Here is a 22,854-nt window from a genome sequence, read left to right as displayed (position 1 = left end):
GAATTGATGGAATGCAGACTATATTTTAAGAAGCAATGTTTATCAGGATAATGGTGTTCAGCATTGTGTCAGCTAAGTTGAATTTTAAACCCTTTGGAGGGAAAAAACTTCAAACCCAACTGAATGAGGTGAATGGAGTGCAAAGGGGCTAAGGCTCCACAAAATTACCAGTTCTGATGAGGGTGCCTGGAGAGCTTGGCTATTGAGAGAATGACAAAATCATGGAATAGCTGAGTTCAAAATGCACAAGAGAATTCTTCAGTACTCGTGATGGAAATACCTGGTGTGGGTGATGCCTGGCAGTGGGATGTGCTGCAAGAGGTGAAAGTGCAAAGAATTCCCTCCTCTGGAGGGCTCCTTAAGAGGGCTAGGCTGGAATGTCTGGCAGTGGGAAGCTGAACGCATCATTCCTTCAGGTTTGTGTTGTGTGTTTCAGCAGTGCTTGTGTATGTGGTCCTTTAGCATTCATAAGACTTAACAGCAGCCAAGCTATTGTGTGTAAGGACCTCTGCTCTGTCTGATACTCTGTATTCTTACAGAAATCCTGACTATAACTTCTAGAAAAAACATCTGATTAGGAGACAAATTTGAAGTAATCTAAATGCCACAAAATTCTTTCTAATGAAGAATCAAATACCCAAAATACTGTTTTTTGCTGTGTCAAGATAAAACCTATGTAAAGGTCTGTTCTGCTAATGTAAAGAAATCTGGCAAAGTAGGATAGTGGTTACTGAAGACTAACCATAATTAGTGAAACTGAGCTATTTACCTGTATGCACCGGTTTCTGCGCTTCTACTGGTTTTTTTTGACAACTCGAGGTCCTGACACAAAATGAAAGAACATAGGTGATCTGGTTGGCTGTATGCAATGACAGTCTTAACACCAAATGAACTGAAATGTAGGACTGAGTTGAGAACTGCAGTCCTCAGATGTTGAAAGGAACTGTGCAGTAGTTGCTTAAACCCAAAGTGCCCATATCATACCAGTTTTGCATACCTTGGCATTGCACTAGTTCTGATTATCTGAAAAGTGGTGATGGAAAAAACTCATGAGACTGGGAGGGAGGGATGACCACCCAACCAAAAAACCCAAGCAACCCTGCAGTGTACCCACCAAATAAGAAAACAGGAGAGTCCACAGACATTGCCAGTGTTGTAGTTTCCATCACAAAGGGGGAGAGAAAAAGTTTAGGTTAACCAGCGTGTTAGTTACCAGTTCTAGGAAGTGAAACTTATGATTATTGATACTATTATCCTTGACTGATCTCTCATTAGAGCACGGTGTAGTATTTTTGCCAGTTTAGAGTGAGGTAGAATGGGCAAAGCTGTGTGATACCAGGTACAATCAGAAAAGCAACACAGGGAATTGGAGACTGTATAGGATTTCTGCCAGTCTGTGGGAGACCCATTTTGGTCACAGTTATGAAGCTTTCAGAATCTGTGAAGGCTATTTTTCTTGAGAAATAGAGTTTTTGAAGGTTCTGAGATGGAGTTAAGTGTCTGCTTGGTACTTGACTTGATTAGAGGTGGCTTCATCTTTAGAGTGGAGTCTCATAAAGGTGGAAGAAAACTGCATTCATGCCTCTGACAATGCAAGAAGTTAAAGATCAGTCACACACATTCTTTGTGGATGAATAGTTAAAGTGAACATAGAGTAACAACTTCTGGTGCTTTGTATTCAACTCAGGACTGCACTGAAAATCTTGAAGAGTTGTTGTCTTTATCCAGCCCTTGTTAAATAGTGCTGGATATGTAGGCCCTTCATGAATAAAAGGTATTTTCCCCTCTTATGTTGCTTAGTGCTGAAACGTAGTAGATGCTGGAGTTGCTAAGCTTTTGTAATAACATCTAGAGAAGTCACATGCAGAAAAATTCCCAGTGAGTAGAAGTTAAATTAGGAACTAGAGAAGGAAGCCCTTCAGCAGTACACATAAGGACCTGGAAGGGTTGAAGAGGAAGATGCTTGGCAAAAGACACAACTTCATCATATAGGCAAATGCTGTAGCAAATAGCAAACTGAGAATGGAAAAATGTGGAGTGAGAATGAACAAGGTAGTTTAGCGAAGAGTAATTTCCTCATCCCTGGTTCAGTTTCTCAGTTGGCTGAGAAGGGTTATCCAGCCTGCACGTGGAAGGAACCAGAGCCTGATGCTGTCAGCTAGAGAGCCAACAGAAGCATTCAAAGGTAGCTAACTTCACAATCTGTAACTACAATTAATTTCCTGCAACCTGATTGGGAGAGATAATGGTAAATAGTCTTAATCAAAAGAATTAGTGTTATTAGTGTTAATCCATGTGAGCAATGGCTATACTAAAGTTAGAGCTGAGATGTATTGTGTGTAAATGAGTAAAGAGAATAAGTGACAAGAAGGAAGTGAAGGCTGAGTAATGAGTGTAAAAGGGTGCCACAGTGAAAAAGTGGCAAAGGAATGGCAAGGGAAGAAAGATTTTTGTTGTTTGACCATATACAGTCAGTTTGGTTTTATGGCTGGTAGAACACAGCTGGATGTAGACCCAGGAAATTAATATCTGGGTGTCGACTTAGTTTCACTGATGTCAGGAGACGTGTTGAAGGTTTCCAGCAAGGCTGTATGAATTCACTGTGTTTTAAGTTTTTCAGGTATCTGTTTTGACTGTATTCTTGCATCAAGGTGTTGACATTGGTATTAAATGATCACTGAATTGCTGGAGAGGTGGTTGGAGACTAGACACGAACTGGAGGCTCTCAAACGCCAACACCCTCAGCCATGAAAACTATCCCGTAGTAGCTCTTAATGAAGTTTTACAGCTCTAGGAGACTCTTAAACAGCTTTTCCCTGGTATTGCTCTCCCTCAGAATAGTTTTGCCTTTTTGTCTCCACCTGCTGGTACCCGGCAGAGAGGTGTGTACATGAAATCAGGAGGTTAGAAATACTTACACTAAACTAGTATTTTATGTCTTTTTTACAAATACCCGATTTCATTAGGTTAAAAACACTATGACATCATTTTACAACTCTTAGGATTTTTATAAACTTGTACCATTACTTGAACATTTTTATTTGTACAATAAAAGGTGGTGCTAAAATTATATATTTCTTTACAATCTACAGTTTATTTTGGGAAAATGGTAGTGTAGCTAATATATGTTTTTGGAGGAAATGGCAGTAAATCATTGGGGACTTTTGCTTTAAAAAAAAAAAAATTCAAAATGCTTTTAGTACCAGTGTGGTTTTTATATTTTGCACATACGGACTTGTGTGTGATGCAGTGTCATAGCATTCAGTTTTTGCCCCCACCCCTCCCCATGGCAAATGTGTATCTGTGGTAAGTTCTTTGCGCCAAAAATCTAAAATAACTGTCCTAACTCTCTGAGTATTCAAACTGCTGTTGGATTTGTGATCTGTAAGTTAAATGCATGGTACTAAAACATATTTTCTTGGGGGCGGGGGGGAAATATCAAAATACTTACCAGAGGTTTCAGTATGTCAGTTGTTTAATTTTTTTGGTTTAGCTTTTCTCTTTAAAGCACAGCAGACTTGTTTTCTATTTCAGAAACACTTTGAAGGCTAAAGAAGTTGAATATGCATTGATTACTCTTTTTAAGAAAAACTTAGAGTTTGGGTTCTAATATCTAAGAACTGTAAAAGAAACAGATGTTGAAATAGTGTAAATTAATAACTGTGCTGGGCAGATGACTTCAGTCTGTTCAAGCCAGAACTGAGACAATTAGCGCCGCTGATGCGATGCTGCTTATTAAAGTCGTTGTGTGCACGTATAAAAAATACAGTGGCAGTGAAAAGTTGCCCTGTAATGATTTGCAGCTTGTCTTCCCGGGGACTGCAGTGTGTCACTTTGCCACTTGTTTGCAGGTAACTAAGTGAAAAAAAATTTCACCCTGTTTGTTCTCCCTCCCCCCCCCAGTTCTATTTTGCAAATATATGAGTAAATTTGCAAGAGAAAAGAAATGTAAAAGTTTCCTTCTCGGCTATAATCGTGGCTCTTCATCAGTCATCACTCTTCCTGCATTTTGTTCCAGAGGCTCTAATTGTCCGCGTTTGGCAGGTTTAACACTTCCTGACAGAGAGGCTATTAAGGGGAAGTATTCTCGCATAACTGTCACGGGCAGGAACAAAGAACCCTCAAACTCAATGTGTGGAAACCACTAACATTCTTAAATGACCCTTTTCATGCATTTTATCCCTTTAAGCTAAAATTTGGAGGGTGCAGGGTCATGGAAAGCAGCAAGGTGTAATAAAACAGTAAACCCTGATTTTTTTTTTTTTTTTGGGAGGGGGTGGGTCGGGGGAGACTTTTTTTGCTAGATTTATCTCTTGACTTAAAAACAATTGTTATTTGGGGGGAAAAAAAAATCTCATTAACAGATGTGACTGGAGTAAAAAGACTTAAAACTGATGTTGCTTTCAGGACTGCTTTGAACTTAACAAGCACCGATTTGTGGAGCAGACTAGCTAATGAAAGGAAATTAAATTTTCTGACAACTTCCCCTGCCAGCCCCCTTATTCTTCACGGGGCTGTTACTAGGTACTGAAGACTTTTAAAGAGGATTTTGTTTTATTATCGGACATAAATGAACCAGGTATGAACATTTCTTATGGTTCTTTTTTTAAAGTTCTGACCTGGGTGCTTTTAAAACGGATTGCCTTGAAAGCTTTAAAAATATCAGGTTTCATTTTAATGTTCATAAGTCAGCCCCCATAGCTTCAGACACACTTAGCAGCTGGTGGTTTCCAGACATTACTCCCTTCTATACAAATTTTTTAATGCATGTCACAGAATAGTATAAATATTAGCAAATTTTGGATGGAATATTCAAACTTAATCTGTGCCACTGTAATTTAACTCTTTTTCTTTCTAGTATTGTGTAATGTAAATATAGTTACCGGTAGAAGGAACCAGAATTAACTACTGCAGGACAAGAGATTTCATTGTTAAGAAGTTCAAGTATTTTGGGGTTTGTTTTTATTCTCTGGGTTTCTTAGAACTTTTTTTCTGTACCAGGCTACGGGTCAGCTGATGCAATAGGTGGCATCAACAAAAAGATTTTTCTAATTGTCTAACACTAGGAATGTGTGGACTCTTTAATGAAAAGAACTATGTGAATGAACCTTCTCACTTCAGATAAAGTTTAAAATGATACATATAAGTTTATTCTGTCTTTGGAATGAAAAACTCGCAAAAGTGAATTGCTTGTGTGTTTTCTTCAGCAGACAAAAATTGTCTTTAAAGAAGTCTGCAAGATTTTTTTTGAACCTGAATCCCTCCCAAACAATAGAGAATCAACTCCCCCTACTGACAACAACCAGGAAAACACAAGGAGTACCTGTGAGGACAGAAAAAAGCTGGCAGCGGACAAACTTTAACGATCTGATTTATGGTCCATTATTGATTGTAAACTTCTAAATTCTAGCATTAAATTCCTAAAACTGCAGAAAATCATTTTGCGATCCTGGTTGTTTCCTGTCAGCTGATTCCTCGTTGCTTTGAGTTTCTCAGTCTACTAATGATGCGGTAGAATTTACATTCCACTTATGGCATTAATTTTACATTCCTCTGGCTGAAAAGGGTCAGAAGGTTGTAAAATCAAACATTAAATGAATCAGAGGAGACAGTAGTGCAATATATGACTGCCCTCAGGACACAGTGCAATGGCTGATGGGATTAACGTTGGCTCTCATTTCCTGCTTTTACAGGATGCAGATGAAGCTGTCAGAATTGCAAGGGAAATTGGTAAGTTCTTAAATTAGCTATGGTGGGATTTGTGTGCCTCTCAGCAGACATGGTTGACTAAATTGAATGTGTAATAAGTAATCCCTATAGAACAAATAATGTTTTAATAGTTTTTAAGTTCCCTGTTGCCTATAGGCCTGGGAGAATCTAGGCATTAACGCCCTGTCTCTTAAATCATCGGATTTTAGCTTTACAAACTGGACTTTACGGAACAAGTGTAGCCATGATTTGTGGAATGCATGTAATATGCAGTAATGAGTCACTCGCTGAAGGAGTTGATTCCTTTATGTAATTGGAGATGATAGTCAGAACTTAGCCACGGTACACTTCTCTTTATGGATGCTGACGCCGGTGATGTTAGGATCTTCATTCCTCATCACTGTGTGGACTGCAATTAGCCTGAATATCATCCAGACCACTGGTCTGTCTTCTGTGCTTTCTGGAATAAAGTCACTCTTCAGCTTCTGAATATCTTACAGGATGGTGAAAAAAGCAACCAGCAAACTGTCTAGGACTCATTTTGACAACGGTTAAGTGTAATATGTGTTTAATGAGTTCTGGCTTTTATTTACTAAAGCTTAATATTAGGGAAAATTATTTAACCATATGCTCGAAATTCTACATGTTCTTAAATGCTTTCTAGAAGAAGAATCTAATGCAATAAGACTTTTCTTGGGTGGGTTTTTATTTTTTGCATTTTCATTTTGAGAGACAGTAAGCCATGAGAAGCTATTTAGGTTCATCACAGGTACGTAATTAAAAGGTTAGATCTACATTTGAAGCTTCTCTTACTGACCTAGCTACCAATACTTCTCACCTGTGTCAAAAGCTATGGCTGGGCCTTATGTGCCAAATAGAAATTGGGACTTGCAGTGCTGCAGATGACTCTTTATCAGTGTAATGTGTTTCCACTTTAAGTTGGGGTTCTTACCCTGCCGTGATTACCTTCCCTGAAACCCCTCGGTGTAGGCTTGAGTGGCTTTTAGGCTGACACAACTGAAGTCTGTTTCGGTGGGTCAGCCTTTATATGACTGCACTGGGAAATCAAATGTTTACTGATCACTGTCCCGGGAGCAGAAACAAAAGGAAGAGGTTATCAACCAAATTGGAATATTTGGAGGAGAAATAAATTGGTTTTAGTCCTTAAAGGCATACCTTTCTTTTTCAGTTTTGTTTCAATATGCTTTCTTGCTCTTGTTTGTTAAAGATTTCCTGCAAGTACTTTTAAAGCAGCTTTGATTTAATGTGCGTCAGAAGGCATTCAGTGACTTCCAAGATGCCCTTTAGAATGTATTCTGGCTTAATTTTCTTCTGAGTAGTTCTGTTGACTGGTTCCAGTCTTTGATATCAGTAGCACTTTGCCTTGATGTAATGACCTCCAGTCCCAAAGCCGTAGATAGTAAAGTCAGTCATAGACAGTTGGGTGGTATCTTCTCTAGATGGCAAACTCAAAAGGTCTGATGCAGAAAAGGTCTGTATGATGATGCCATGTAGTGAAAGAAAAAATGGCCTTTCTAGCTTTTTTCCCACCCATGTTTTGACCAGTTCATCAGTTTGGTTAAGCTTCTATGTAATTATGACCACTAGTTAGAATAAAACGCAATGATGTGTAATTTCAAAGGATCTAAACCAGGATGAAATTAGCATCCTGTGTATAATGCATTTATCCTCGTATACAAGGCGCTTAATATGCAATGAATACTTTCAGATTAATTTTAATTTCACTTATCCAGAGCCTCAGTCTTCCAAGAATGCTAAGTATGTATTAAAAAAAAAAAAAAAATTGAGTCAGTGCTTAAAACTCCAAAGCATTGTGTAGTGTTCCCTTGCTGCCTGTGTTTTTTCTTGCTTTTCCCTGGTATATTCTGGCCAAAGATCCATTAGCAGTGGAGCCATGGCACACCACGGTAGAGACACTGCCTTTACCTGTTGCAGCGACTCTTATTTATGGACAGAAATTTATAAGTGTGGGATTAAAACCTACCTTCTGCCCCTTATTTGAGATGTGCTCCCGCAAGTTTTCAGGAGAGAATGTGAGAAATCCTATGCTAAATCAGGAATTGGAAGAAGTTAGGGCACAAACTGCTGTATAGGCTCCTTTCTATAGTCTCTTTTCTCTGTCTGTGTGGGCTGTTTTCTTGTGATCCTTTCTGTAGTGCTTAATCACATTGGCTCTTTTCCCATGCTACTTTTAAGTCTGTTTTTAAATTGTACGTTAAGAACTCTGGATTTCTGAAGTATTGATGAAACTCTTTACTCTTCAGTTTGTGTGGGAGAATTGAACAACTATGAAATGCAGGTAGTTAAACTAAATGAGTCTATACGAACCTGAAGAGGTGAAAAACATGTTTTTGTTGTTTCATCTGACATGGGTTTAGTTAGCACTAGCTTTTCAAGAATGGATAGTGAAAAGAATCTGGTATTGCCACATGTAGTGTTGCTCAAACTGAGATGGCACAATACATTCTGTGGTCTACTACCTGCAACTTCATAAAAAATGGATAAATAACATCTTAAACAACAGTGGCAAAGGATGGGAATAACATCTGTGGGATACCAGAAGTTTGTTTGCCCCTTTTACCATTTAGATTCTCAGCACAGTAACCACCCTGGAAACAAAGCAGTCCTAACTTTAATAGTACCTATCAAGCAGCAAAAATTTGCCTGATGATCTACAAATCTGATAACTTTTTACAGTCCTGCCTTCTAAGATCTTGCTAGACTCATCCCTCAGATGTATCATGAGAATAAAAATTGCTCTTGTTATGTAGTTTTACGTTCTTGCATGCAATTTTAATTTCATGTAAATCAGCACCTAATTTGAAGGAGGGGCTGAAAACCTGTTGCCCACTCCATGTGCCTGCTTTGTGAGACTCTTCATTGCTCTTGTCATGGGTCCTTATAAATGCTGTTAGAAATTGTTTGCATGCCTCTCCCTCCCCACAACTGATCCAACCAATCCATGTGGGCATACTGCAGCGATTTTGATTGCTGCTGAAGAGTGCAAAAGCGGTTAGAATGACGATTAACATGTCCTAATCCCAGTATTCTATACCCAGTATGCACACAAAATTTAAGAGTCTACAAAGCCTTCCTTGTCTTAGCACACATCAGTCTTTGGTGCTGGCCAAAGAACTGCTGTTTTGCTTAGTTCAGTGCCCCAGAGAGCAAGTAGTCTGTAAAGGCATATTTAAGCAAGAGTTCAAGCCCCCTTATTTTCATGGGGCTAACTGTCATTCGAACTTGTAGAGGTCTGTTGCAAAGACTTTTCTCCTTAACCTGAAAAGCTGTACGTATCTTTTCAAAACAGGCCTTACTTGGATTTTTTAATTGATTTTTTTTTAAAGATTTAACTATATTGTGGCTCTCTGGCATCTAACTCCCTTGCATACAAGTGTGGTTGACATGTAATCAGTATACATAAAAGGTGGGGTAGGGGGAAGGAAAGTATTCTTACACTTGGTGAATGACACCAGTAACCTGTGTATTCTGTCTGATAATTTAACTATGTGATTTGTGATATATGAAGTTTTATATTCTGTGGCATGTAAAGACTCACCAAGGCTCACTACCAGCATACCTGTTTTGCTGTTGAAATGAAAGAATGGTAAATTAGGCCTAGAGCCTGCTTACAGAATTAAAATCAGCAAGCCATTCAAGAGACTGAAATGGTTAGCATAATTGATGATGATTTTTTCAAGTATGTGTAATACTGAGTAAGATAAATCAGGTGATGGAAATTACCATAGTGAGCTTGCCATAATAAAGCTTAAAACAATGCTTATTTTAGACGGCAGCCTCTTAAGTTGGAGAGTCTCCAGCTGGTGATACTGTTGCCAGAGGTGTAAGTTTGCTAGTGTTTACCTGGTTAAATCTTTTTTTCTTCCATGAGAATCATACAAGATGTACTTTTTGCTTTATTTCAAGATAGCCAGTGACTCGTCTAGGAGCCTGGCAGTTGCCAGGGATCTGGAAAAGCAGCTACAGCATAGACAAATCGTCCTTACACAGATACTGCTTATACTGCGTTTCATGAAAAGGAGTTGAACTTCACTGTTTGCTGCATGCAGTTTAGAGTTATTTTGCATGTGCCCTTTTATCTCTGGGATTGTAGAGGCCTTTGAAATGCTTAGTATAGTTCTGGATTGAATCCATTATTCTGATTTATCCCATACCCCTCTGCAGGCAGCAACAGCTACTTCATAGGAAAACATAAGAGATGCTCTACAAGCTCATTTGCTTGGTCTTACCATTGCACCTAGTAACTAGAGATTACTTTAGACTCTAAAGCATGAAGATTTACAGCCTTTTGGTCATCCCTGTCTATAGGAACTTTGTTTGTGCTCTGTATCTATTACCTTTCTGCAGCTTTCAGCCACATGAATCCTCTGTAGCATGGGGTTCCACAGTCTAGTAACTTGTTCTGTTGGAAAATATTTTACTGATTCTTTTTCAGTTTCTTCATTAATTTAATGGTCTCTTGTACTGTTGCTGCTCTCCTGCCTTCCTATCAGTGCTACTAGTTCTTATGCTTCTATCATGTCCCTCTTCTTTGTGTTGTCCACTTCAGTCTTTTTAAGCCAAATGTTTTCCAGATCTTGCTGGTTTTAATTATCTTCTCTTGAACCTCCTTTCAGTCAAATGGATTTGGGAAGGAGGTAGGCATACTATATCACTGTCACTTGACAAAGCAAGAGTAGATCTACATTCCAGAAAGAAACTGTAAATGTTAGTTACACATATGATACAGGCTTTACCGTTCCTGTTGGGAACCATGTTCAAATCTCCCTTTCTGTCCCCAGATCAAAGCCTTTTATAGAATGTATCTTCAGATTGCAAGGACTGATGGACTCTTCTTGCTAGCCAGTATCAGCTGGTCTGGTATTTGACCTAATGTTATGATTTTAGTTAAACATACTGGAGACCAAAGGCTTTTGAAGAATTTTCTGCTGTCCTAGGAATGTCAAACTTCCTAATCAGATCCGCAGTTTTCAAATGTCTTTGCGTTTGTGTGAGAGAAAGGTGAAGTTCACTGATATGAAGAAGAAATTGTTTTAAGAAGTTGCATTGAATTTAAATACTGTACTACAAGATAAACAATCATTACTAAATCTGCTTTTAAGCTGCATACTTTATTACTGTATTTTTCTGACTTTCAGAAAACTAAGGTCCTGACACACCCATATTAAGGTATCTTGTTCAGAGAATGAAATATAAACCAGTTAGGCAAAATGCTGTCAGACTTTTGCTGCTTATTTTTTCTTACTACTTGTCAGTTTGGGGAAAATACACCTTTTTTTAATTAAAAAAAAATATTCTCTGTGATACTTATTACACAATGTCTGAGAAGCACAGTTCTTTTGAGGTGCTGTGTTATTCAAAATGTACTGCACCAGAAGTGTTGATAAAATAGGTTTGCTTACTGGATCTCTTGACCAATAGTTTATGAAGATCTCCTGCTTATTTTTGCTAGTTATTAAAAAAAGCTATCACAGCTATAGCTTACTTCAGCAATTAGAAAGGAACAAAATTTTGTTACTAAAATGTGCGCTTAGAAAGGTCAAATGCCTTTATTAATAAATCACTCTGTTACTTGGGATTAATTCATTCAGGTTTTTTTTTTTTGGTATAAATGAAATGGAGAAGACAACCTTTCTTGGCTTCAGAAATCACTGCACTGACAGCTAAGTCTTGAAAAGAAAAATCTCTCCTCTCCCTCCAAACAAAGTATTTTAATAAACCAAGTTATTGTCTACTGGCATTATTGGACATGTGGTCAGTTGTCATGTTCCTCTGACCAACTGAACAAAGTTTGAACTTCTGTCTAATTGTTCCCCGCTGTTAGGCTACCCTGTCATGATCAAGGCCTCAGCAGGTGGTGGTGGGAAAGGCATGAGAATCGCTTGGGATGATGAAGAGACCAGGTGAGATGCTGTCCAGAAGCTTGCCTTGATGAATGCTGCAGTTATCAAAGTCCCATTAAGCTACTGTGAGCTGACAGTTGAGCAGATATGAAATGCTAAACAGAGAAATTGGATATTATTTGGCTTTCTCCCTTTTGTGTAGGGAGCGGTATACTCTGGGAGTTTGCACGTGTCTGTTTAAAATTAATTTTTGCATAAACCTTACAAAACATGATCTGAGTAAAAAGCCAACACTTTGAACTGCCTTTAGTCTAATAATAGAGTGTAAATAACATTTTGCTGTATGCCTTTCAGAATGCTGATGTACTAATTGCGTGTTAGGTGGAACACTTACTGGCCCTGATTCTCAAACATAAATCTGTGCCATTAGTTCTGTTTAAAGTTGATGAGGTTGATTATTCACGTGTGGAAATACACACAGTGTTGGCAGAATGTGCTCTAATAAACTGCATGCTTCTGTGTTGAAAATATTTTTTTAGTGAACTGTTGTGCTTTTGCCTGTTTGAAACCATGTTTGTTTAAACACACAGACATTTTCATGTCTCTTAATGGTTGTCTGAACCCTGAACACTTCAAGATGCTTTGTTATTGACTGGAGAAGTTTTACAATCCATCCTCTGCTGATACTCTGGCAGTGGAGAGCCTGGTTTCAACCCCATGGGCTGCTGATGTTACAGAAAAATGTGTTTTGGGATATTTCAGAGACTTGTAACAAAAAGCCTATTTGGTTCAAAGTTAGATAACCTTCTAAATGTTTTTCCTTTCCACATGGAGAGCAATACATAATCTGGTATCAACTCAAAATGCAACTCAAATTTTGATTAGTTTTAGTCACCTTCAAGATCTCCCTGTCTATTTTTGTGTTCCCTATTAAATTTTTCTGTCAAAATTTTAAAAAGTGGAAAAAAGAACTATGAATAGCTACTATTAAACTTTACATTTAAAGAAATATGGGGTGGGATTTTTTTGTACCTTGCTACCTCTAGCCCACTTACATTCAAATTCAAGTAGGAAAATAAGGTTTTGTGCATTAGAATGAAGATCTAGAATAACCTGCATTCTTACAAGGATGCTTTGTTCCCACCTTTATAATCCAAAATTACTGCCTTGATCTTGTTTAGGCAGCAGTTGCATCTGTTGGACTTGAAAAGAAGGAATTAATTTCTTGTTTTGCTCAGAAAGAAGCAAAGGAGCTTGATTAACTGCTTAAAAATAGAAAACTGGATCTAAAATAAGTGCTAGTTTGTTTTGGAGGAAAGTTGTGGTTACTGTTTAGAAAGTCACCTGCTACAGAAGCCAGCCGGGGTATGTTTATACATATACATACAAAATTAATTTTGTGATATTACTCTGTTCCAGTGATATTTAGTGATGTTAGAAATGCTTGTCTTGTGCGTAGAAAGCTTGTGAAATACCATTCAGCTTCTGATTATTTATTTGCCAATGGTAGTGTTATCCTTTCGGTTAGTTATGCAAGCCTTGTCTTTACTGTGTAATTTTAAAGTAGTATCTAAAGTGCTGAGAGAAAGACCGAGTAACAGGTCAACACTAGCTACTGGTCCTATACAAAGGAGAAATGCTTATTTTTAACATTTATGACAGACAATAACAAAGGCAAAATTAAATTGCAAAGTACTTGTTGCACAAGATAAGTGAAGTTAAGAGAACTGAAGATAGAAACAGATTTACTTTGCGTTTACGTACAGAATAGAGCATTTGGGTTTCTCGTAGTCTGTCTTGAAGAAACCCGAGTTAAAAGATCTGTACGTGTCCATTAATTGTTATGCAACTAAGATTGTTCCTTTATGTGTCTGAAGAACAATACCTGTCAGTGTTTTGAAGGTGACTCAACCTGTTACTGATACAGTGTATCTGGTAGCTTTAATATTGCGTGAAAACTTGCTGACTTCACATATTGTCTTGCTGCATCCAAGTCCATGTAATCCTAAAAATAAACCAGTTTGCAGCTATTCATAGACTCTGAGAACCCAGTATCTAAATGGCATTTTGTATTTCAGAGTTGAGATGCAAGATGAGTGTGAAGAATTATAGATATTTTGATTTGTAAACTTGCTTTGTCACATGGCATTAATTCCAAATGGTATTTTGAAAAAAAATTCCAAACAAGACAAGTCTTATATGAATTAATTTTGTTTGAAACGTACTTTTGGAGTTTCAGGATAGCTGAAAACTTTTCTTGTCTCAACTGGCCATGCATAGTAATGAAAGAAGGCCTAACTGTATTGTGTGATGTGACATGGAAGTAGCCACTGGCAATGGGTAAGACCTAGCTGAAAGATACAATTGTTGCTGTTACAGAATTACCCACTCTGGTAACTTAGTGGTGCATCATCCTTCACATGTCTTAACAAAATTTTAATCACTTGGCCTATTTAGGTCCTTAGTATTATCATACTATTCCAACTTATAGCTAAGACTTCTGTAACTTTCAGCTTGTATTTCTAACTATAAATACTAAAATAGTTTTACCATGGTTAGAACTGTTTTTCTTGAAATAGCTCCTCATGTGCACGTGACTGGATGCTGCCATTTTGACTGCTGCCCCTCTAGCCGGGTAGGGCTGCTGTTGTACTTCAGACATGGTTACCTCCTAACTCTCACTTCTAATGTTTTTTTCCAAATTTTGGTCAAGTTCTAGTGTGGCACTTTGTACTGGTCAAGCCACTAACTGCATCTAAAACAAAAATAACCCTGTCTTCACTCTAATGTAATCCTTAGTCAGTTGTCTTGGTTTGGATAAGTTGAATTTAGGATGACCTTTCTTCACGTACGATACCCACTTCAAATCATATGGAATATGAAGTGCAGGTTTCTGAAGAGCAGTTTACACTGAATTCAGGTTTGTAGGTTCTTCACAGCCTGATGTGATGGGTTGACTTTGGCTGGACATCAGGTGCCCACCGAGCTGCTCTATCATTCCCTGTCTCCCCTCCCAGCAGAAGGATGTGGGGGAGAAAGTAAGATGAGGAAAAAAGCAACTTGTGGGTCAAGATAAGGGCAGTTTAATAAAAGCAAAGGCTGTGCATGGAAACAAAAGAAAACAGATTTATTCTCTACTTCCTATCAGCAGGTGATGTCCAGCTACTTCCCAGGAAGCAGGGCTTCAGTATGTGTAGTGGTCACTATGGAAGACCAAGTGTAAATAATGAATCTCTCTCCTTCCTTCTTCCTCTAAGCTTCTTATTGCTGATCAGTCGTCATATGGTAGGGAATATCCCTTTGGTCAGTTTGGGTCAGCTGTCTTGGCTTCATCCCTCCCAAGATCTCACCCATCCCCAAGAAGGGAACATGTTGGAGAGACAGCCCTGGTGCTGCATGAGTGCTGCTCATCAGCAGCCAAAACACGGCTGTGTTATCCACACCTTTCTGGCTACTGATACAAAGCACAGCACTGAGGGCTGCTGTGGGGAAATTAATCCCATCTCAGCCAGACCCAATGCACCTGGGAAGATTCTGCTGCTGTATGTATCTAAAAGTACTTCTGGGTTAGTGTTGCTGATGGTCCCAGCTCTGGTCTTCCACACGAAAAGCTGCTGCGCTTGCATCCCAGAGAGCCTGATCTCGAAGTGCTTTCCAAATGTAGACCACAAACTTCCTTATGAAGTATAAAAACCATGACTAGAGTAGGTGTCTGAATATCTAGAAATTTTCTTTATCATTCCTCCTTTGATTGTTGAGAAACTGAAGGGCTGTCTTGCTTTCAGTGTGCTTAATACAGTTGTACTTTTAACTAAGCCTTTGGGCTTCATGGCTTCAAATGGCTGGCAGCTCTGGAAAGGAATTTACTTGAGAACCCTATCCTCCCTAAAGAATGCACTTAGATTTTCTGGCAGAGATTGTCATAGATGTTTGCATACAAAGGTACTTACCGGCAGGTAGATCCAGTATAGAATCACGGAATGGTTTGGGTTGGAAGGGACCTTAAAGATCTCTCAGTTCCAACCTCCCTGCCATGGGCAGGGACACCTTCCACTAGACCAGGTTGCTCAAAGCCTCATCCAGCCTGGCCTTGAACCCTTCTAGGAATGGGGCATCCACAGCTTCTCTGGGCAACCTGTTCCAGTGCCTCACCACCCTCTCCGAGAAGAATTTCTTCCTGATATCCAATCTAAACCTCCCCACTTTCAGTTTAAACCCGTTACCCCTTGTCCTGTCACTACAGGCCCTTGTAAAAAGTCCCCCCCAGCTTCCTTGTAGCCCCTTCAGGTACTGGAAGGTGCTATAAGGTCTCCCCAGAGCCTTCTCTTCTCCAGGCTGCACCAGCCCAACTCTCTCAGCCTGTCCCCATAGCAGAGGGGTTCCAGCCCTCTGAGCATCTTCGTGGGCCTCCTCTGGACTTGCCCCAGCTGGTCAATATCCTTATGTTGAGTCTTAGAGGAAGTGTACGATACTGGACAATGCTTTAAAATAATGAACAGAATTCCCTATTACAAGCCTGTACACGGAGTTTTATTACCTTCCCAGAGCAGTGCATTTGGCCTGTCAGACTGTTCTGCAAAAATAGGAGGGTTTGGGTTTGGCATCCTGTTTGTCCTGCACAGGTATGTGCTGAGAAGTGTTCAGGTAAGGGGAAGGACTCAATTGGATGAGTGAAGAACAATGTTTCCTAAAAACTGGGTTTTTTTAAAAGCATATATTTCCATGCTAGCTACATGTATAAACATATGTAAAATGCTGTGACTAGCCAATATTTTTTTTTGTATTTGGAGTCAAGCTGAAGCAATAGATACTGGTTTTATGTGTAAAATCAAACAACAGTTTAATATATATTGGTTCACTAACCTACCAGTCATTGCCTTAGATAAATTCTACTGTACTAATGGTTATCAAACACCTATTTTTTTAACTAGATGGCCTTCCTACTTCTGGCCTCAACAAGAAAAGAGTATTTTCTTCAGCTGTTTTCTGATATTGGAAACTGAAATATTGCATAATGACTGCAGTCTCTTATTAGTATCTGGCTGTCTCCGACGTGTTTGTTTTAATTAAAGCAGCAATGTTGATTTCAGAGCTGGATGCAGAAGGTTTGCATGGGCTTATCTTGCTTCAGACAACCACAAGAAAGATTGTGGTAAGATCAGTAAACGCTTTTGTTCAGCTTTATATTGTGGTGTGAATAAATGTACTATAGGGAGAGAGGGGGAATCTTTTAAAGTCACCCTGTTCTTCCCCTGAATGTTTGTGTTTGAAGAGACCTAGGGACATCATCTCATCCAGCGTCATCCTCAGAAGAGGATCATCACTGAGTTTGCTGGTTGCTTAGAGCTCTTCCCAGTTGGGCCTCGCATTGAGGTTCCACAGCCTCTCAAAAGCCTGCTGTGTTTCTCAGTTCTTTCCTGTTATTTTTTTACATGCAGTTAGAAATTCCCCACTTGAGTTTATGACCCCAGTCCCATTCTTCTGCTCTACAATAAAAAGCTTGGCTCCATTGTCTTAGTAAGCTCCTCTTTATGTACTGGAAGGCTGATATCTTCATGGCCTCCTCTGGCCTCTCTCCAACAGGTTGATATCCTTCTGATGCTGAGGGCTCCACAGTGGGGTCTCACCAGAGCAGAGTACAGGGGCAGAATCCCCTCCCTCGACCTGCTGGCCACACTTCTCTGGATACAGCCCAGGATATGGTTGGCTTTCTGGGCTGCCAGCGCACACCTTCTGCTCATGTCCAGCTTTTCGTCCACCAGTACCCCCAAGTCCTTCTCCCCAGGGCTGCTTTCAATCTCCCCTCCCCCCAGCCTGTACTTGTATTTGGGAGTGCCCTGACCCAGGTGTAGGCCCTTGCCCTTGGCCTTGTTGCACTTCATGGGATTGGCAGTGGCCCCCCTCTCCAGCCGGTCCAGGTCCCTCTGGATGGCATGTAGGCTGAACGGAGTCCAGACTGGTAGATTACTGGGGAAATTCCCTTGCATTGGATTCCAGGTAGAGGATGAGCTGCTAACTAAGAGCCCAATGATCTAGCCAGTTTTTGACCCATCTAGTTGGCCAAGTTGTAGACTGTAACATTCTTGTAACTGTAACCTTGGAAACAGTGATGCTGTGGGAGACTGTTAAGGTCTTGCTAGTATCTACTGCTTTGTAATTCGTAGGTGCTGTCATAAAAGACAGGTTGATCAAGTGTGATACTGCTGATAAATTCAGTTTGTTCTCAGCCACTTTCTCATGTTGAGAAATAGCTTTCAGGAGACCTAGCTCCATGACTTACTGGAATTAAAGTGAAGTTAACCACTTGTAGTTCTCCTAAGGGTCTGGAAAATATGTCTTATGAGGAGCGACTGAGGGAACTGGGCTTGTTTAGCCTGGAGAAGAGGAGGCTGAGAGGAGACCTGATCACTGCCTACAACTACCTGAAAGGAGGTTGTGGAGAAGTGGGTGTTGGTCTCTTCTCCCTAATGACAGATGATCGGACGAGGGGGAATGGACTCAAGCTGCGCCAGGGGAGGTTTAGATTGGACGTAAGGAAGAAGTTCTTCACCGAGAGGGTTATCACACACTGGAACAGGCTGCCCAGGGAGGTGGTGGAGTCACTGTCCCTGGATGTGTTTAAGAGACGGGTGGATGGGGTGCTGAAAGATATGGTTTAGTGGTGGACAGATACGGTTGGACTGGATGATCTCTAAGGTCTTTTCCAACCTAGTGATTCTATGATTCTATGATTCTAATTTTTTCATGCTTTTGTCAAAGATGAGCACAATATTTGTGTTCCTCTAGTCACTGGGGATCTCTGCTGACCTCCAAAGCCTTTCAGAGATGACGAAGCATTCTTGCAATGACATAAGCTGCCTCTGTTAGCATCCCACCTGGCCTTACTGACTTGTATGGGTTGATTTCTCAAGACATCCTTGATTCCATCTTTTTCTGCCACTTGTAGTTCCTCTTAAGCTCATCTAATGAGTGTGTTGAGAAGTTGTCCCCACCACCCATCTGAAACCTCCCAGCTTGCTTGTAGTTTTCTGTGTTTCTTTTCCAACAAATGTCAGGGAGGTTAGCTTCCTGTTGGGGGAAAAAAACCCCAAACCCAAAACAACAACAGCAACAAGAAAACCACCCAAAAACCCAAACAATGGACACCTCTACTCCAAAATAACAACAAAACCAACCCCCAAACCACTACCGCACCAAAACCCCCTCTTCCTTCCAAACAGTCCACAGCCCAAAAAACCCCAAACCAAAACCATACAAACACTCAAGTCTAAGTCTTGGTGACTTTGAGTTTTTTTAGAGAAGAATTTGTCTATGTTGTAAGCTTGAGCAGGTGAACTGTTAACACGTTTGCACTGCAACATTATCCTTGCTGGTCTTTCAGCCCGTAGCTCCAAGCCCAGCCTGGATCAAGGCATCCCATGTGATAGGTATTCCTGGAGCTGGGGCTGTGGAGTCACCACATGCACTGCACTGTGCCATGCTCTTAGCTGGGTTCCAGCTTACCTGCTCTGTGGCAGTGTGTGTCTCCAGGTGGCTGACCTGGGGCTCAGCAGGCAGCTGTGGGCCCCTTTTTTCTCCTGAACCAATCTCTTAATCTACAACTTGGGAAACAGCTAGCAGAAGCTAATGGAAGTACCTAAAACCAGCAAATCTGTGTAGAAGGGGGGAAAAAAAGGCAGCAAGCTGCCACTTTAGTTACTGAGAGCATAAGAAAAACTTAACAAAATCTTGCCTGAATAAATAGAATCATAGGATTGTTTAGATCTGAAAAGACCCTTAAGATCATGAAGTCCAACTGTTAACACTGCTAATACTGCCATTACACCATGTCCCTAAGCAACTTGTCTGCGTGTTTCTCTGGAGGTAGTGACTCCACTACTTCCCTGGGCAGCCTGTTCTAATGTCTGACAACCCTTTTGGTGAAGAAATCTTTCCTAATATCCAATCTAAACCTCCCCTGGTGCAACTTGAGCCTGTTTCCTTTTGTCCTGTCACTTGGGAAAAGAGACCAACCCCCACCTCCCTACAACCTCCTTTCAAGTAGTTGTGGAGAGCAGTCGGGTCTCCCCTCAGCCTCCTCCAGGCTAAACACCCCCAGTTCCATCAGCTGCTCCAGACCCTAATAAATAGCTGACAGCCAAAATGCCAACTTGCTGCCCCCAAACCCTGTCAAAACTACCTCTACCACAAACTTTTCCTTATGAGAAACTACTAGAAGTATCTCCTGCCCCCTTAGCTCCGCCTGCTTGCTGTGCTCCTTGCATGTTGGCTGAGCTCGTGTCCCTGTAGCGTGGGGTGCTCAGTGGTGCCTCACGGGTGCTCTATCCTCCCTGCCCCTCGGTCTAGTGCAGGTGGCTGGCACTGGAAGACTGCAGAGAGGTCTGTGTTATTAGGCAGTTAGTGTTTGGAGTGTGGGTCTGTTCAGAGCCCCTGCTCAGGAATCCTCTGACTGGAGTGCCTCTACTTTGATTCATAGCCTGGCGGCATCAGCGATGGTCTTTGTGCAGGTGAAGGACATCAGCCTGAATGATTGTGTCTTGTCAAATACTGGGGCTTGGTTAGGCTGCAGCCAGTAAGTTGTTTGTATGGTAGGTTGTACCTGGGCCCAGGTGGGTCAGTAAGCTCGGGTTTCCTTGCCCCAAATTCTCCTGTGCTTTTCTTCTGGGGTTAGTGTGGGCAGGAGAGTTTTGGACTTGGTTGCACGTATCTGTGCAGTTGTGGTGCGTGCGGAGCATCTTCCTTGCACTGAGGTTGCTGCTTGGTGAAAGGGTAACGATCCAAATACAAGTTGTCTTCTAGTCTAAACAGCTTTTTAAAAATTTTTAAATATTCATCAAGAGATCCCCATCTCCATTTGGTTGGTATGGTCCCTTTAAGGAAGGTGAAGTGTGTTTATGGTAATTTTTATCACTGAAGGATGCAAACAAGGTTAGAGTACCTGACTGAGACAGTCATTCCTGTTACATATAATTTAAAAAGACTTATGTATATATGGATTAGGTAATTAGGCACCTGACTTTAAAAAAAAAAAAAGTATTGCAGTTTAGATTTCTAATTAGCACATACTTCAATGAAGAAAATGGTCAATTGTGCATAAAACTGTGGGACAGAATGTTTACAAAAGGAAACAGCCTTTGATGTAGCAGTTAAAATAGCTCTAAATCTGTTCCATAGAATCATAGAATGGTTTGGGTTGGAAGGGACCTTAAAGACCATTTAGTTCCAACCCCCCTGCCATGGGCAGGGACACCTTCCACTAGACCAGGTTGCTCAAAGCCTCATCCAGCCTGGCCTTGAACACTTCCAGGGATGGGGCATCCACAGCTTCTCTGGGCAACCTGTTCCAGTAAGCTCAAACACTGTCATGGCTGCTTGTTACCTCACTTTGGTTTTTTGGACAGATCAGGTACTATACAAAATAACAAATTTTGATTTCCCTTTTTCTTTTTATTAAGTACTTCAATATATTGAAGTTAAATATTAATTTAGGAAAGGTGGTACTTTGAGTATAATATCAAAAATGTACCACTTATTAGTCCACAGTCTTGAAAAAAGGTGAAGAAGCACCCTTAAATACACACATATCTGTACTGTAAATGTACCTGCCTCAGGGTTATGTTGTCCAGGTTTTGTTCGTGGAATTGAATTAGATTGAAGAGATGGAAAGCTCGGAGACTTCAACTGAGTTGTGCCATAGCTCTTATTCCCCACACAAATATCAGGGCCTCTGCATTTCACCCCAGTCTTTCCATGTGCATCAAGGTAAGTGGGACTAATATGCCAGTTCAAGAGCCTGTAGGAAACTTCCCTTGAGCCTTTGGTGTTATGGCACAGTTCACCCTGAGAAAGCTGTACATAAAGTTGTTTGTCAGCAGTTGTGCCCCATAGGAGTAATCTTTCTGCCATGGAAAATAAGGTCAATAAATACAGTATCTTACAATCTTTATTTGTTTGTGTACTTCTCTCTATATAATATACATATATTTTATAAATATAAAACAGAGAAGTATATTGAATGTGCGGTATAACACTCAATTATACTGTAATGCAGGGAAAAGCTCATAGTACACCTCTTGTGCTATACTGGAGTTTTTCCCTGCATTAAAGTGTATTTCATGTGAAACCACGACAGCTCTATGAAGTGTAGTATTGCATCCTCAAATGGTGTGTTCAGTGATGGAAATTACAAGGTCTGCAGTATTTTATCTGCAGTTCTTTCATCTAATTAATGTGCAACTAACCTTTGGGAGGGGACTTTTTACAAGGGCCTGTAGTGACAGGACAAGGGGTAATGGGTTTAAATTGAAAGTGGGGAGGGTTAGATTGGATATCAGGAAGAAATTCTTCACAGAGAGGGTAGTGAGGCACTGGAACAGGTTGCCCAGAGAAGCTGTGGATGCCCCATCCCTGGAAGTGTTCAAGGCCAGGCTGGATGAGGCTTTGAGCAACCTGGTCTAGTGGAAGGTGTCCCTGCCCATGGCAGGGGGGTTGGAACTCGATGCTCTTTAAAGTCCCTTCCAGCCCTGATGATTCTATGATTCTATAACCTCTGCTCTTCTTGAGTAGTAAGAGGGCTGTGTACCTTGAATAGCCCTGAGCTTCACCTTTTCTTCTGTTTTACAAATGCTTTGTAATTACTGGTTTTAAAAAATTTGATTGCCTTATTACTTTTGCAGAATAAAGTGCTAACAAACAAAATTTGTACAAATAATTGCTGTAAATGCTCAGACTTTTTAAACACACTGAAATTCTTTGTACTTTGAGAATATAATTTTTTTGTCCTAAGTAAAAAAGAAGGGATATTAAGTAAATAGTCAAACAAATAGTAAAACTTGGGTTTTGGCTGTGTGTTGCCCAGTGACTGGAATGAGTAAGTGTTCCTTGTTGTGTGCTTCAGAACTTGACTTAACTTTTTAAATACAGATTATTCTTTTTGTTTTCATTATTTAAGGGAAGGTTTTAGGTTTTCATCTCAAGAAGCTGCTTCAAGTTTTGGTGATGATCGCTTGCTGATAGAAAAGTTCATTGATAACCCTCGTCATATAGAAATCCAGGTTTGTATTAGTATTATTGCTATTATTGTTAATTCTTCTTTATTTATTTAATAAGGTTTTAACTCATAAAATAATCCAAGTTCAAAACATCTTGAATGCTCCACTAAAAAGGCCTAGAATCTTGTGTTTTCCTGTGCCTTGGGCCGCTGCTCAAACTGCATGGCTATCATGCACAATACAGCCATCCTGTTTTTATTCTCTAGCCT

General features: G+C 40.2%; 1 protein-coding gene across 1 annotated transcript in view; it reads left to right on the top strand.

Annotated features, from left to right (window-relative positions):
• Positions 1-22,854, top strand: part of PCCA (propionyl CoA carboxylase, alpha polypeptide) — a gene marked incomplete at both ends in the record, with an annotated part of 68,878 nt that overhangs the window by 15,136 nt on the left and 30,888 nt on the right. The window contains 3 exons of the mRNA XM_010161037.1: positions 5,694-5,730; positions 11,576-11,654; positions 22,546-22,648. Coding sequence (XP_010159339.1) covers positions 5,694-5,730; positions 11,576-11,654; positions 22,546-22,648 — 219 coding nt within the window. The remainder of the gene's footprint in view (positions 1-5,693; positions 5,731-11,575; positions 11,655-22,545; positions 22,649-22,854) is intronic.

This window comes from Eurypyga helias, unplaced genomic scaffold, assembly GCF_000690775.1.
Source record: "Eurypyga helias isolate BGI_N326 unplaced genomic scaffold, ASM69077v1 scaffold3081, whole genome shotgun sequence".
Taxonomy (NCBI): domain Eukaryota; kingdom Metazoa; phylum Chordata; class Aves; order Eurypygiformes; family Eurypygidae; genus Eurypyga; species Eurypyga helias.
The sequence above is the reverse complement of the archived record's forward strand: the minus strand, read 5'-3'. Positions and strand labels throughout refer to the sequence as shown.